Below are 15,850 nucleotides of genomic sequence, written 5' to 3' on the forward strand. Positions count from 1 at the left end.
AGATTCTCGGGCCTCCAGGGCGGATACGGATTATGATGTGTGTGTGTTTGTTTGAAAAGAGAGAGTGAAAGCAAGAGAGAAGAAGAAGAAAGAGAGATGGATGGAGATGCATGTATGTACGGCTCAGACAGTTTTTACCGAATGTCAAAGAGAGCGTTATGAAGGGGTACATTCAGGTATCTGCACGACTGGTGTATGTGTATACCTGTACTGCGTGAAGCGTGTGTGTGTGTGTGTGCGTGTGTGTGTGAGAGCATAACTGGTGTGCAGTGTGGCTGTCTAGCTTAGGGAAGAGAGCAGTCACACAGAGCAATAAAGCTAGGAGTGTTAGTTTACACAGGCCATTGGATTACACCGCCAACCCCTGGGGGAAATACAGAGGGATGGGGAAGGAAGTCTAGACATAACTATAAAATAGGTAAGATCCCTTTACCTCTCTGCCTGCCTGACACCTTCAATTAAAGGTGGACTGTATTTGTATCAGGGGACATCATACTCTCGCTGTCATATTTTCTAGTGTTTATTTTGATTTGCCAAAGTAAAAAAAAGTAAAAAAGTGAGAGAAATAGATATTTTAGGACCTCATAGGCCGATAAAACCAGCTGAACATATTCATGCGAGACACTAGGCGTGACTTGCTTTCACAAAGAAGTGAGCAAAAGTTGAGCTGATTTGTGGGGGGACAATATGTAAAGCTTTATATAATAATAGTTTGGGGTCATCCAACTAAAATGATGAATGTACCCGGCGGGAGATTATTCTAACGTTATTTCCTTAACAGCTGCAAGGAAACTTCTGGCTGTTGTCTGGTTAACGTGCTCTCTGCTAGCTGGTGTCTGTACAAGCCCAAAGCTAGTTTTTTTTTTTTGAAAACAAACTCTCAACTCAGTCGAGCCAAACATTTTTTGGCATTGTACGTTTCTGCAAACATCTGGATGCTTTGAATCAACGTTTCTGAATCAAAAACTTGTTTCATGAACACGTTTCATATCAGCATCGCGTAACGCTTGCAGAAACGCACAATGTCACGCGGTTAACGGTGTAAAACAAATGCTTAGGTTTGGGCAAGAAAACGGCTCGGTTTAGGTTAGAGAAAGAGATCATGGCATGTGTTCAAATAAAAGTGTAATAATAGTAACACTGTAACTAGCGGGAATAAATAACTAGCGGGAATAAATAACCACCAGGGTTAAGGTCCTGAGTTTGTTTGATCCATTCCACCATTCATTTGTCTAACACACATCGGTTGCTGACATGGTGCACTGCTATGTCACATTTTGTATCATGTGTTCCATCTTCTTTTTCAAGTTTGTTGTAATGTGTTGTTTCATTGTAGATGAAAATTAACTTGAAGCTAACTCTCTCCAACAAATGGTAAGATGTACGTCTGTGCTGCTGATGGGTCCTAAAACAGATGCAGGAATGTTCCCCGTTAAACTTCCACATGATATCAATATTTACATCACATTTAATATTTGGAACAAGCAGCAGAAAAGCAAGATGTAAAAAGTAGGCTATACCTGCTTCACACAATTAATCTACATTTCATATTCTAAGCTGTTTGTTATCTAAATTTCAGGTTGTGTCTGCAGGTTGTGAACATTCATTAGGTGAAGGGTTTCTGGTGTCTCACACAATAAAATGTCACCGCAAAACTTAATTAAATGTTGAATTTTTGTTATTTATAGCTTTGTATATGTTGAAAGCCTCACCTAATTAGATTCAATAAGGGCCTCAGAAGGATTTAGATTTGATACTCGATTGAATTATGCCACACGACTTTATGCAAGCCTGCGAAAGTGGTAAAATAAAATGCAAAGGAGGGACAATATGGAGCCTGAGTGGATTCTTTCCTAAATTGCTGTTGTTCAAAACTTTCTAATTACTCTGTAGACTTTCTAACTGTCAGTAGTTTTCAGTATATCAGCTATACGTTTTATAGTCTCTGCTGGAAGCCACTATGGGCTAGTTTCTATATCAAACGATGATTCGACTGTATTTAAGTAATCGCTACTGTTTCGTCTAGCCAAAAATAAGATAGGATGAATCAGATGAGACCGCCCAGAGGGCTTTTTTTCTCTTCTTCTTCTTCTTCTTCTAGGAATATAAATCCACTTTCTGGATTAGAACGATTAAATGAAGCTGAGAAAGGTCAAACTAATTATTCCTTGACTCCAAAAAGTCAGCGCTCCAATCAAAGTCAATGGTGCAGCACCAGATTCTACATCTTAATGATACTTGCTGATTACAAAGTTGGCTCTCTGGTTGCTAGCTTTGGAGGGGAGTAGTTTATGTTGACACTATTAATTGTACTTGCCTTGGTCTCAGTGGTAAAATGTCCTTATAAATCGTGTGCACTCTCTCCATTCGGCTGTGCTGGCAAGGTGGTTGCATGTACTGACTTAATTACTAACTTAACAGTGATGTATAATGCGAGTAAGAATCCTGGTAACCCTGCATCTCATTTCTCCCTCTCTGCTCTAATACCCTTTCCCATCATATTTTGCTTCATTTTTGCAATGCGCTCTTTTTTTCATCTCTTTATCTTCTTGTATTTCTTACATAACATTTCATTTTAGTCAAGCATTCCTCAGTTTAAAACGTTTGCATTCATTGAGACAAGCTGAATACGGCGTCACAAACTTTCGGTTAATTCCTAAACACGCAGCGCGCGAACTGTTCAACTGTTGTCGATGAATTAAGTTGTAATTTTCTGCTAATTTAAAACAAATCAAATGGTTATTAAATAAATCATTTGCTATACACAATGTCAAGAGTTTCTCATTTCTTTCTACACCATAGAGCAATACAAGATTGAATGCTTGTGTTCAGGGATGCATGAAACTGGGGAAGTGAGGAGATCAATGTGAAGTGATGAAAGTTGGGGTAGTACCACCTGCAACTTCACTCTGCTTTCTCTACCTCTGATGTTACTTTATCAGTGCAAAGGCTTAGTTCTCGGCTCTACTGGAATTGATGACTTATGGTGAGTTTGTTTGTCAGTTTCAAGCTTGGTTGGTGGGGTACTGACCCGTACCTCCATCTCCTTGAGCACAGGGTGGTCCTCAATTCCCGGGAACAGGACCCTCATTGCATATGTCCGATAGTCCAGGAAGGGAATCCCAGCACCGTCCAGCTCCTGGGTCAGCTCGTGGATGTCCGTCTGAAGCTCAGCAAAAGCTGTTTTGAAAAAATGGACAAATAGAGAGAAGGTGACAGGATGAGGAATGGTGAACATGTGCAGTTTTGTACGGACAAACTACTAACAGCACTACTGTTGAACATCATATTGGGTTGTGAAATGACAATAATCAAGGAGTATTGCCCCGTGATATTAATAATGTGAGAATTCATCGATTACGTAATTTTATCAAAAAACCTGCAACCTGGACCACATGGTCCAATAAACCAATCATGTCTAGTTCTAAAAGCTCGGACACACCTTTGGGGATGAGTAAATGGAACTTTGGTGAACTTTGACGCAGGAATTCACGCTGTTTCCTGATAGGGAATTATCTTGCAATGGCTGACCTTTGACGGAACGCCAAGCTGGAGAGTTAAGAGCTAACGTAGCTTATTAGCTATGTTGCGTCATCTAGTTTTATGTAACTTGCCTATGCCAGAGTGTCAACTGCTACACAAAAGAGGCATGTTTTTTCAACAGCTAGGAGTAGATGATACAAATGTGTCTATTGAACAAACAATTATGGCTTATTGTCCTGTTAGCAACTGAGCTTATGTGCTTGCTAAGTGTTAGTTAGCAAGTTAGCTAGTTAGATACAATCCTGAGAACAACATGCCGGCACAGAACAGAGGAATTAGAAAGAAGCTTGCATGGAGAGCTATTGTGTCCAGCGCTAAGTAGCATTCCAGCTTGCTAGCGCGTTGGCCCTTAGCTTGTCAGCTACAGGACTTCAGCAACTTGCCCCGCATGTGGGGTAGTCCTAACAAGCCCAAATTTGGAATGACTAGTTCCCTCAGCTCTGCAGGATACTCCCTGTGACATAAAAAGCAATGACTTCCTTTATTGAATTACAAAGCGCCACGTTCTACCAGCTTGATGCTATCAATCTGTAACATGGAAATCTTCAATTTCATTATCTGATGAAAAGCAGAGATTGGAGGGAAATTTAGTAATCATAAGCTCTGATGAGGCAAGAAGCCCACAAAGGCAACAAATAAGAACTAAAACTTAAAAGGAAAGAATGAAGCAAGGATAAGTAGATATTCAAAATAATAACTGATCCCGAGTTAATTCAGTTATTTTAAGTGAAGGACATGTAACGTAAAAGGCGGCAATGTAATTTCCTGTCTAACTAAGAATTTTTTGATAACACTTATAAGAAAAATGACTGGGCGAAAAAATGTAGTTAACTGAATTTGTTCTTTGGTGTCTGAGCCCCGACAAATTCAATCTTTGCTCGTCCGAAAAAAAAGAAAAAAGAAGACCCAAACTTAATGAAATAAAAAGGGAAAGCTAGCTCGGGGAGAGAGAGAGAGAGAGAGAGAGAGACAGAGAGAGAGAGAGAGAGAGAGAGAGAGAGAGAGAGAGAGAGAGAACCAGGAGACAGAAAACAAAGTTCCTGGAAAGGAAAGTCAATTAATTGCATGAGTGGATAATTATTAAGAGAGCGACAGATGAGTTTTCATGCATAATTTCTCCCAGCTGTTATTGGACTGTTTGGTCCACGAGAGAGATGGAGAGGAGAGGAAGCACAGAAGATAAAGGGAAGGAAGAGGGGAAAAAAGAGAGGGGAGAAGAAAGAAAGATCAGCGCGTAAAGGTAAGACCTGGAGAGAAGTAGCGAGTAGAGTAGAGAGGTGAAGACGAGGACACAAAAAACGAAATAGGTAGAACAGAAGGAGCAGAATAAGAGATAAAGGCCCCCCACTACTTCCACTCATCAAAACTCCTCCTCTGTCATTAATCAATCTCTCATTTACAGCTCAACATAGCGAGTCTAGGGCTTTCACTGAACAGAGCCAATGTGGCCATAAGCAGTTCAAAGATATTCAATTGAATTCCCTACGTTTTTCTCAAGATTCTTTTGAGTGAGCGGCAAAGACATCATCACATAGAAGATCTGACTGCATAACTTAGAATAAAAGGCAAAAACAAAACCCACAGACGTGTCGGTTACAGCGATATCAATCTAAAGTTTGCTAAAAATAAGCCAGCATTAGCCACCACAAGCTCCTGTTTAAACCAGACCATGTAAGGCAGTAGCAGCTAAAGTACAGTGTATTACATTGTGAAAAGTTGCCTGTTATTTCTTATGATTTCAACTTTTCATTCGTAACAGTGAGTTGATGTAATTTTTCTCAAAAAATGTACATAGTCCTTCTTAAAGTCAAGAGTTCCACCACAATTTGAAATCAGTGCACAAGGTTTATTTATCTACAGACAATTACAACCAAACATACTTAAATAGTAATATACTGCGCCATTGGCTTTTAGTCCAGGTTTTTGTTGGTCAATGGTGCAATCGCTTTCTGCTGCTCCAAGACAACAATGCATCAACAATGTGCCTGACCACACCAAACCGTACTTCCACAACATGGCCATGAAAATGACAACTGCGTTGGTCTGCAACTAGCATTGACAGTTGCTCCCTGTGCTCAAGTGGAGAGTTTCATAAAGTTATTTTCATAAACTAATTCATTTATAGCCAGTTAATATTGATTTTTGGGCTGCTCTGCCTGGTAGGACTTTCCTGGGAAAATCCTCATGTATTTCTTATTCGAGTACACAAAGAAAGGACCTCAGATTACACAAAGTCTGGGAAGAGAAGTGTGCTTACGTTAGCGTGGAAACAACACTCTGCCCATGAATTTGTTCAGAAACCCCTAAGCACTTTGTTTGCTCCTATAAAGTGTCTCAAAAAACAACTATATTACCTCCCCATAACCAAAAAGTGACACTTTCCAGTCATCAGTTGTCATTTCTAATGTGAAAGTAATTGTGCATGACTGCTAATATGCTAGTTTGGATCCCAGTGTTCAGTGTGACGTCTGCTCCTCACAGATGACTGAACCAAACATCCCCCGTCTCCTCCCCTCAAGGCTCTCAGAGCGAAAAGCGAACCTCACACACATGCACTTACTTTTGTGAACACGCACACACAGCGGACCGCCCACTTCATCTGTTCCTCCGCCCACACACACTGTCTCGTATCTATAGGCCAGCTGAGAGTACAGCAGGCGGGGCGGGGTGGGAATAAGGCCATGCTTCATTTCCTGGAAAACGGAGTGCTATTATTTGACTCTAATAACGTCTGGAGTATCTTTGAAGAAAGTACAGGGTTATTCTAGTTCTAGACAAACGTTTAAAACGATACAAGGTAAAAACACATTTTCTTTCTGAAAAGGTCAGAAATCATGCACCGATCACCCTGAAACTGGAGCACTTTAATTCAACAACTGTTGCAGCATTTTGTCCGACAAGGGATCCTCTGAAAGGGCTCTGACTCTATGTCGTGGCTGTAGTGTAATCATATTATAACCTTGTATCGTGGCCGTGTATGCCTGTGTCATTACATCGACTGTAAACACCTGGGCTGTCCTCACATCAGTTATCTACACTCTGCTGCTAAAACGTCGACCTCATCAGCTCCCTGTCAGCCTGGTCTGTCTATTATCCATGTTTCTCCCTTTTACCGCTCACTCATTATACCTTTAATGTCTCTGCGAACAATCCCCTCGTTACGTTGACCTGTCATCGCCCCTCTCTCTCTCTCTCTATCCCCCTTCAAACGCTTAGCATGTCTTTTTCTGACGCTCTTCTGCTGCTGTGGTGCGTTTTCACTCGGAGGTACGGACAGATGACCCGACTCGTTAGACAGTGTTCTCCATCACCGAATATCTCAGAATAGTTTGTATCCATCGAGTAGAGTTCCACACACTTAAAAAAAGCCAGTGTAGTATGAATAAAAAAATGGAAATACAAAATATATTTATTTATATATATAAATAAATATATATCTCTGCAAAAGCCGTTCGTGAGCAATCTTTAGGATTTCAGAAAACCCATTGGCAAAATGAAACAGGTCTAACATACGGATAAAGTCGATTATGTTCATAAAAAGAACACATAAAGAACATGATAGAAATCGAGTATATGCATCTCACCATAAAAACACCACAACAACGCCGACGGCAGCTACGGATTTATACTATTTTGGTGTTTTCTCTCCAATTTATGACTTTATAACCTCAGAAAACATTCAAGTCTTTTTGTCTTGTGAATTTGTGAGGCTTTTTCTAATAAATTCACCACATTAATCTCTGAGAATATTAACACTTTTTAATCGTTATTCAATTTAAATAAAAAGTAAAATGAATGACCACCTCCCCGGGCTCTGTAATCCTACAATGTACGCTGTATTTGTCAGCATCCGACTGCTTGATTGATCGAGTCTATAGAAACGTCCTGTAACATTTTTCAGCTGGCACATTCATACCATTATCCTCAACTGGCTTTCTCGTCTTGTATAGTTGCACGCTCGTGCATTAAAAGTTCACACACACTGTTCCCTACCTTCTTTACACTCCAGGGCCACTCTGGACTCCAGGTTGTCCATCTGGAGCTGCAGACGTTTCAAAGTGCGGTCAGCGTCCCTTGACTTCCTCTTGTAGGCGATCAGGACGGCGATGATGACCAACAGAAGCAGGCCACCACCCCCGCCGATGCCGATAATGGCAGGAAGCGTCAGCAGGCTGTCCGAGTAGATGTGAAGAGTCCCGGGGGAGTACTCGAACCCACCAGCACGGATCTGGAAACACACACACACAACTGGTTTTCAATGATCAAGGGAGAAAATACACATATTTGTTACTCCAGGAAAGTAGTTTTTTCTTAAAACAACTTTAATCTGAAAGCCCAAAACCCACCAGCAGGTCTGAAAATCACGTTTTCTTTAGAAACAAATGGCAAAAAAGCGTTTATAATAGCCAGACACTTTAAAAACAGACATTAACGTTGGATTTTCAACTCTCCAATGGCCCTTGAACGCATCATGTGTAATTTACGCTTCCTTCCCAAAAAAGGTAGCCAAATCGAAGCTTAAAATTGTGATATTTCATCAAAAACACTTGAAACTACATGTCTCATATAAAAACATTTAACTGTGCACTCTTCAGTGTAACTGGGAAGCCATGATTGACCAACAAAAACAATGAAAGTTTGACTGAACTGCAAGCGGCTGAGACTAGAGAGGAAAGTTGTAATAACAGGTTGTAAAAGTTAAATAGTTCAACACATAGAGCATGTGGGGCCTCATTTAAAAAGTATATTGGTAACACTTGTGGGCACTTCTATTGATTTCCAGTTTATTTAAAATAAATTATCAAAGAATTTCAACTTTTTCTCATCTCAAGAATTGAATGAGTTTTTGCTTGATAAAGGTGTAGGACATATATATTGCTGTGTAAAAACAAGGCCACAGAGAGAACAATGTGACAGGAGCTAAAAAAAGAAGAAGCCCCGAAGCTGCTTGAGGGTTAAAAAGGCTGCAGGTTCAGCGCATTTCCCCAAGGCAGCTCCACCACAGTCGATGAGGGAGAGGAAATTGCTATACCGGATTCTCCTGGGCCAATCTGAGGATTTGAACGCCTCTCAGAGAGACATAAAAAAAAAAAAAAAACAGGCAGCGGTCACTTCTCCAGCAGCAGGTGGTTTGAGAACAGATCAGGTGGTCTGAAGAGATCAAAAGGAAGTGGTCTGATGAAAGAGAAGTCTGTTGACCCGATTTCTACCACAAGGATCATTAAACTTTCATCTGGTCTGTACTCACACTAAACAGGCCCGATCTCTGACAGCCTCACATCGCCTCGACTGCTGTGAACACGTTGCCTGTGGGAAATGTTTTCACGTCTGGCCTTTTAGGAGAGCAGCTTCAGACGCTTTTGATAATGAGGACCTCACAAATTAACTTGCACAGTCAGCTCCACTCCTTCTGCATTCTCCGCAGATATCTATTTGTTTGTTTTTTTAAGATAAGACATTTTGCCGCTAATGTCCTCGTTTATCACTGTCGACTTTTAACAAACTGATCCAGGTCAGAGAAGGGAACGCCGACCGAGGTCAAAGCTGTGCGGTGGAGGTGGACGCAGACAGAGTATGCACACAACACACGGCAGACACCTGGAACACACACTCGCACACATGTATAGGTAATCAAACAAAGTAATCAGCAGCATTTAAATCTCTCCCCAAGGAGTCCTGGTAATTATGGGAAGTCAAACACATGTAATGTTTTTTTCTTTTTTTCTGACTAACTACATTTACATAAGGGCTTTGCGTCTCAGAGAGAGAGAGAGAAAAGAAAAAAGACTCACAGCGCTGGAATCCATCAAATCAAGCTATCCACAAGGGGGGTTGATAACCGATCAAAATGAGGTGTGATTATGCACTTTGAAGCTCTCCTAAGTGCACTTGCATGTTAACATTATCAAAGTCTGATTTAAAGAAGTAAAATAGAGAAGCTGTTATATCAATATCGATGTAGGCAGCGTCTACAAATTGAATTTGCAACAGTACAGCCAATTAGATGTATTAGATTAGATTAAGCAGCCAATTAGCTGCGTGGACACGATCGGGCTGCAAAGACGGAGATTAAACTGAATTCACTCGTACGCAAGATGTTTGGATTGGGTAGGTGGCAGAGCGACAGTCTATCTGAAGACAATAATAAAGTCTGCACAAGCTGATGGAGCCTCATATCGTTACCATAGTTCATTCAAGTTATAATGGTGCAGCTGTCGACATATTGGACAGGCTCAACGTGTGGACTGGTGATTCGCAAACAGTTGAACCTTTCTTAAAGCTGCTCTAATCATTTTAGGGACGCTCGTAGTGATGAACCTCTATCGCTCCCCTCGGCTCAACTGAGCCTTTTAGCTTCTTTCAGCTCATTAACTGGAGAATTTAGCAGCTAAAGAGCCAGATAATTCTCTCAGGAGACAATAAGAACAGGTTTAAAGGTTTAAAGGTTTAAGATTCATCTAGACCTGTTGTTTATCATCCTCAATAAGCACTTAATGGTTGGTACAGGCGTGTTCTTGTTCTCACAGACAGTTTAAAAAGGGAAAAACCTTTTATCTGTATTTGCCGAATCAGTGTTGATGTAAATGTGGTCAATTGAAGCGATAGATTCTCCAGATGGTGCTTTGATGACGGAGAAAGCTGAGCTTTCCTTCTGGCGGAAACGTGTTGACGGTGCCTACATGTACCAGGATGCATTGTGTTGAGGGTCCCCGTCGGCTATATCCTCCTACGCGGCTAATGCAGCCTCGGCCTCTCTCCGCTGCATTGATACGGCTGAATAGCCGAATCAGCCGGAACATTGTGAAGTGTATCCTCGGCCATTACATCCTTTACACTCGTATTTTCCTTGTTGGAAACGTAGCTGGTTTGCAATACAAACGGAGAGAGCAAAGAAGTTCTGCTTTTGAGAGGCATTAGACCACGCCTCCATGGCTACCCAGAGGCGGAGACTAGACATCCAAACTGAAACAGCAGCCTGCAGTTCTTCCCTGAATGCAACTATGGCTGTCACGTTGAATAACAGTGCTGGATGCAGGAAGAACAGATTTTGCAGCCATTATAGCACGTGCTGAGGAATGTATTGTACTTCAAACACTGATTGGCCATCCTCGTAAAAGGTGGCGAATGTTCCCTCTGTGTCCCTCACAAGGAAAATGCAGCAACTTGAGCACGTTATTATACGTTGCTTGTGTCAGTATTGGATAGAAATCTGTGGCGATAAGGATACCAAAAACAGGGACACATGATAGAGGACATTTGGGGATTCTGAGGACAAACATGTCACGATGTCAGTAGGAAAAGCACCGGTGTAAATACACTGGCTGAAGCTCCACTGCTTCAGTTTCAGGTGTTATCCATGCTGGCTCACTGTCACGGCTTACTGCTGCACTTGAATAAAATGGAGCTGTTGTGAATGTAATGAACGTGTGACGTTATTACTAGAACACCGGTTATTTTCGTACTCTGGCGCGTCCGAATGTCTGCAGGGAAACAGGACTGTTGGCTCAATAAGAGGGTGAAGAAAACATACATATCTAGTTCACCAAAAAATGCCTTTTTCTTTTTGTCATTTAACGCCTTTGCAAAAAGTGCTAAAAAGCTATTTATTAATAGTATTTCAAATGTTTATTTAAGTGAAATGGAAACTGTATGGTGCCACTCCAAGCACGAGTTAGATTAAGGACTTCTATGATACAGGACCTGGGTCACCAGAAAATCTCTGCTCACATACTGGATGTATAGAAGGCCCTTAATATGAAATCTATCAATAAAACAAATGCAAATTAGTCTGCATCATCGAATAAGAGGTCACTGCTATATCTGGTGCCAATATCCGGGGGATACGTATCCTTGGATGACTTGAATGCAGCGCGAGTATAAGCGATATTAAGTTGGTGACACATTTTCGAGGCATTTTGTCTATTTTTACTCTCCTGACAGACTGAAGGACTGACGGAGGAACTTAAAAAGCTGAAGGCCAAAACAACAAACAAGTTTCTTCGAAAAACTCAAGGGAGGCGCACAGCTGACAACACACAGCTGAGCAACTGAAGGGACACACACACACACAAACACACACACACAAACACACACACGCCCGGTACGTCTGGACACCCATTGGGGTCCCCTGTATGTAGGTCATTCTACATGGGGAATATTATTGTGCTACAGCTGTGGCCTTCTCTGCAGCATTCCGCACAGACAAAGATGTGCACGTAAACACAAACATATGAGCGCTCGCTCTCTCTCTCACACACACACACACACACACACACACACACACACACACACACACACACACACACACACACACACACACACCAGAAGAGATCTGAACAGACAGCTCCATTTTTTTCTTTGGCTATTGTCAGACGAAGGACTAACTCCGCCAACACATCGCTCCGATATTCAACATGACATTTTGTTCAAAAAAAAGAAAGAAAGAAAAGAAAAGGGGCGTAAAAAATAAATAAAAAAATATATATATATATAAATTCGAGTTCCTCCTTGGAACTGGCTGGTTGCGTTGAGAGCTATCATATTGAATTACATGGATGCGCTGTCAGTGGCTTTCTAGGTATATTGGCTGTAGCTAGCGGGGAGTAAATGTCATAAAGATATAGTGAAATGACTGTGAAAGGACATTGGTGATAAGTTTAAAAGGGGCAGGGGGTGGGGTGGGGTGGTCGTGGGTAGTGGCGGGCTATTCAGACACATACGTATATTCAGAGCGAGCGCTGCGTGCGTCAAGGTTTGACCTTCCTCAATACAGATGCTCCAGGAGCCGCGCGGTGATTTTGAAAGTCTGCTCCAGTCGGAGTGCATCAGTCTGCAGACAGCTGACAGCTCTGGACACGCAAAGCTGAACGGTTGCCCCCCGGGACACCACTCGTAAGCTCGTTCTTTGACTTTCTCCAGCACTATTCGGCGCCGTGTCGTAACTTCAACAATACGAAACTCTAGAAAAATGAAAGTGACATCAACAGCTTGATGGTGGTAATAAAAAAAAACACTTCAGAAAAGCTGCAGCTTCGCACAGAAAACAGGAAGTAGAACTCGGTGACGATGGCTTTCGTAAAGGTGCAACTTTAGTCGGGCTTTGCTGAGAGTTGGACAAAATTTGCACATCACAAAGGTTTATGCAGCAAAAGAGGTTCCTGGATTAGAGCTCAGAGACAAGCTTAGCGTCTGCATATCAGTGGCATCCTGGAGAAACAATTCTATTCTTAATACCGCCTTTTATGTTTCCGCATCAGTCTTGGACAGAGTCGTGGACACAAACGGCAGACAAAGTGGAAACTTCTTATCATAATTTAACTCTGTTTGCCCACATCCTGCTGTCGTTTATTTCCCAGTCTTATGAACGTCATTCCTTTGTGGATCAGGTATTGTTAGCCTGTTGATGAGTCTTGAGAAGTAGGTATCTTTATAATATATAACTCACAACAGCCAAAATGGCCAGTATGCAAAAAAAGGAGGTGCTACAGTATATTTGCCTTTAATTGACACAGTGTGCAGCTATCAGTAGGAAAAAGGGGGATGCTAGAGGGCAAATTAAACATGTAGAAGAAGCTTGGTGGTGCTCTCTGAGATGAAGAAATAAATATGTTTCTGCTGTGGGTATCTTGTAAAGGGTTTCAAAAAGAATCTAGACAGTGTCACAGTCCCTGCCAACCCACTGCGCAGACATAGACGATTGAAGCCAGTGTAACAGCATTATGTTCAACGGTATCATATTTAGTGCCGAGACGTTTAAGCGACTAGTCAATAGACAACAATTCTGATCATCAATTCATCACAAACTAAATGCCTTTGGATTTGGGGACTGTTGATGGAAGTCATCGTGGGCTCTGGGAAATTGTGGAGAGCGTCTCCCGCTATTAACCGTCATTTTATAGAACAAGCAATCAACGAAACGATGCGATTGGAGTTGAGCGTGGGCGGTGGATTGGCCTGTCGATTCAATGAGGGGTTAAGGTGCTTTATATTTTGTGCACTTTTAAATGGCTACACCATCAAAGTAAAGGGAAGCTAATGAAAAATGAAAAATATGGAGACGGTCCAAAAAACCAGCAGCACCTGCGGCGAAGAACTGCTGACGCTGTGGATACGCTTCAGTGGATGGGAAGAAACGCGGCCTTCAATCTGCAGACACTTCTTGAGGTTCGCTGTGGTCATGTTGAACCCATTATGTGAGTAAGTGTTTCATTTCCCTGTGTGTTTCTCAATGGATTCAACTCGACATTAACTGCACTGAAGTGGTGCAAAGTCTGCAGATCTGTTCTTCGTACTGTGAAGTCAAATATTTGACTGGAGGCCCCGCCTCCTGGAAAACTTCCACAGCCTTATTTTCAGCAGCGGGCCGACTGAAGGCCAATGAAGATCAACATGGTAATTAAGCGTTAAATATTTAGCGGCAGCCTTGGTGTGCGTGCTCAATGGAGCGCGCCCAGGACCTGTCGGGAGGTTATTCACATAACTCAGCAACAAGGTTAGAGTGACGTTACGGGCTTATACTGTCAGGCGAGAGTGTTGTCATATTCATAGACATGAATTACTGGGTCAGTGTGGATGGACCGCGGAGAACAGGTGGTCTTTATTTGGTCCTTTTTAAACTGCTTTTTGAAGAAATCGTGCAAACTGAATCCTGACCCAGTTATTTAATGACTAAGAAAGATTTTAAAAAAAGAAAAGAAAGAAGTCTACCATGAAGGTCTCAGCCGATAACACTCAACAAGTTCTTTTTCAGATAATCCATCCAATGCATCCAAAAATGGGACAGAAAAAGTGCATGATTTCTTTAGAAAAGTCAAAGAGAGAGAGAGAGAGAGAGAGAGAGAGAGAGAGAGAGAGAGAGAGAGAGAGAGAGAGAGAGAGAAGAAGAGGCAGAGGACGCAGAGTTGTGATCTGACCGTGACTTTGTGCTGTCCGGTGAGGTTGGGCCATTCGCACAGCAGCTGGCTCTCCGACAGGGTGAGGACGCAGGGAGTCTCGCCAATCAGCACCGTGTAGTTGAGGCGACTGTTACCTGGAGCCGCTGGGATCAGGTTACGGCCCTAAACACAGACAGAGGGGGAGAGATGTGGTGAGGACGTTTTCATGCAAACTACAGGCTGGGTGCAAAACAATGGAGCTCTACGGTGCAGAGGAATATCAGGCTTTGGATACACACACACACACGCACGTTACTTGTTTATAGGAACCAATGCTTGCATCTGATTTATGTTGTTTAATGAGTGAGTTAAGGTGTTTTAGGAGCAAATGTTCCCATTTTGTATACAATTTTAAAGCAATTCTGATGAATCTGGAGCCAAAAACTGGTGAAGAAAAATAAAACAGCAAGATGAAGAGCACTAAATGCATATAGAGGCAGTTTGGAGGCACACAAACTGTCATACAGTTTTGTCTTCTGTCCACTGAACTGAATTCCACGCGTAGAGTCTGAACCCCAAGGTGTGTAAATTCTAACATTTGTCAATTTCTGTTCCTGTTTTTCATTTCAATATCAAGTTCGCTAGTTCCAATTTGACACACACTTTTGTCTGTGATGGAGGAAAGGCAGTTAGAGGGTGGAAAAGAGGGGACTCAAGCAACAGCAAGAAAAACAACAAAAAAAAAGCAACAGGGAGAAAGATGAATACAAAGAAAACAAGACAGATAGGAAAATGTGGCAAGAAAACATCAGGAGATGCAGAGGCGGGAGGGGTGGAGAGAGCAGAGAAAAGATTATGGGAGAGGCTAGAAAAAGATGAAAGGAACGCGCTCTGAAGTGAGAAAGAAAATGGGATTGAGCGGAGAACAGAGCTGGCGGAGCGGGCGAGATAGACGGAGAGAGAGAGAGAGAGAGAGAGAGAGAGAGAGAGAGGAGATAGCTGCCGCGTCTCCCGCTGGCTAAGCAGTGGGACGCAGAGACAGACTTCGTTTTCCAATCCCATCGTCTCTGCAGGCCGCCACCCAGCCCCGCTCTGCAACCCTGTAAACATGCATCCCATTCCGTCTCTCAAACACACACACACACACACACACACCCACACACACACACACACACACACACAGCATCCTAGCCACTAACACTTACACACACATAGATTTCAAGCAACACAGGCACTCAAGTTGAAGCCACACAGAGAGCTGTTGCCTCACACACACACACACACACGCACACTACAGGCAAGAAGCGTCATGCGGGGGACAGGCTCTCAAAAACACAAACACACACAGGAAGGCACTCACCAAACACCAAGACCAGATAAATGTTTTCTCTCTCTCTCTCTCTCTCTCTCTCTCTCTCTCTCTCTCTCTCTCT

The 15,850-nt window shown here is 42.3% G+C and overlaps 1 protein-coding gene across 2 annotated transcripts in view; it reads right to left on the bottom strand.

The window, feature by feature from the left end:
• Positions 1–15,850, bottom strand: part of LOC116395119 (plexin-A1-like) — a 237,855-nt gene that overhangs the window by 20,237 nt on the left and 201,768 nt on the right. The window contains exons 19-21 of one of the 2 annotated variants that reach the window (XM_031868709.1): positions 14,457–14,600; positions 7,537–7,771; positions 3,038–3,180 (exon numbers count right to left, since the gene is read on the bottom strand). In XM_031868709.1, the coding sequence (XP_031724569.1) occupies positions 3,038–3,180; positions 7,537–7,771; positions 14,457–14,600 (522 nt within the window). Of the gene's footprint in view, positions 1–3,031; positions 3,181–7,536; positions 7,772–14,456; positions 14,601–15,850 lie in introns of both variants that reach the window. The other variant, XM_031868708.1, reaches the window with a different exon arrangement.

The sequence above is a fragment of the Anarrhichthys ocellatus genome, unplaced genomic scaffold (assembly GCF_004355925.1).
Source record: "Anarrhichthys ocellatus isolate YVR2014 unplaced genomic scaffold, GSC_Weel_1.0 scaffold44, whole genome shotgun sequence".
Classification (NCBI taxonomy): domain Eukaryota; kingdom Metazoa; phylum Chordata; class Actinopteri; order Perciformes; family Anarhichadidae; genus Anarrhichthys; species Anarrhichthys ocellatus.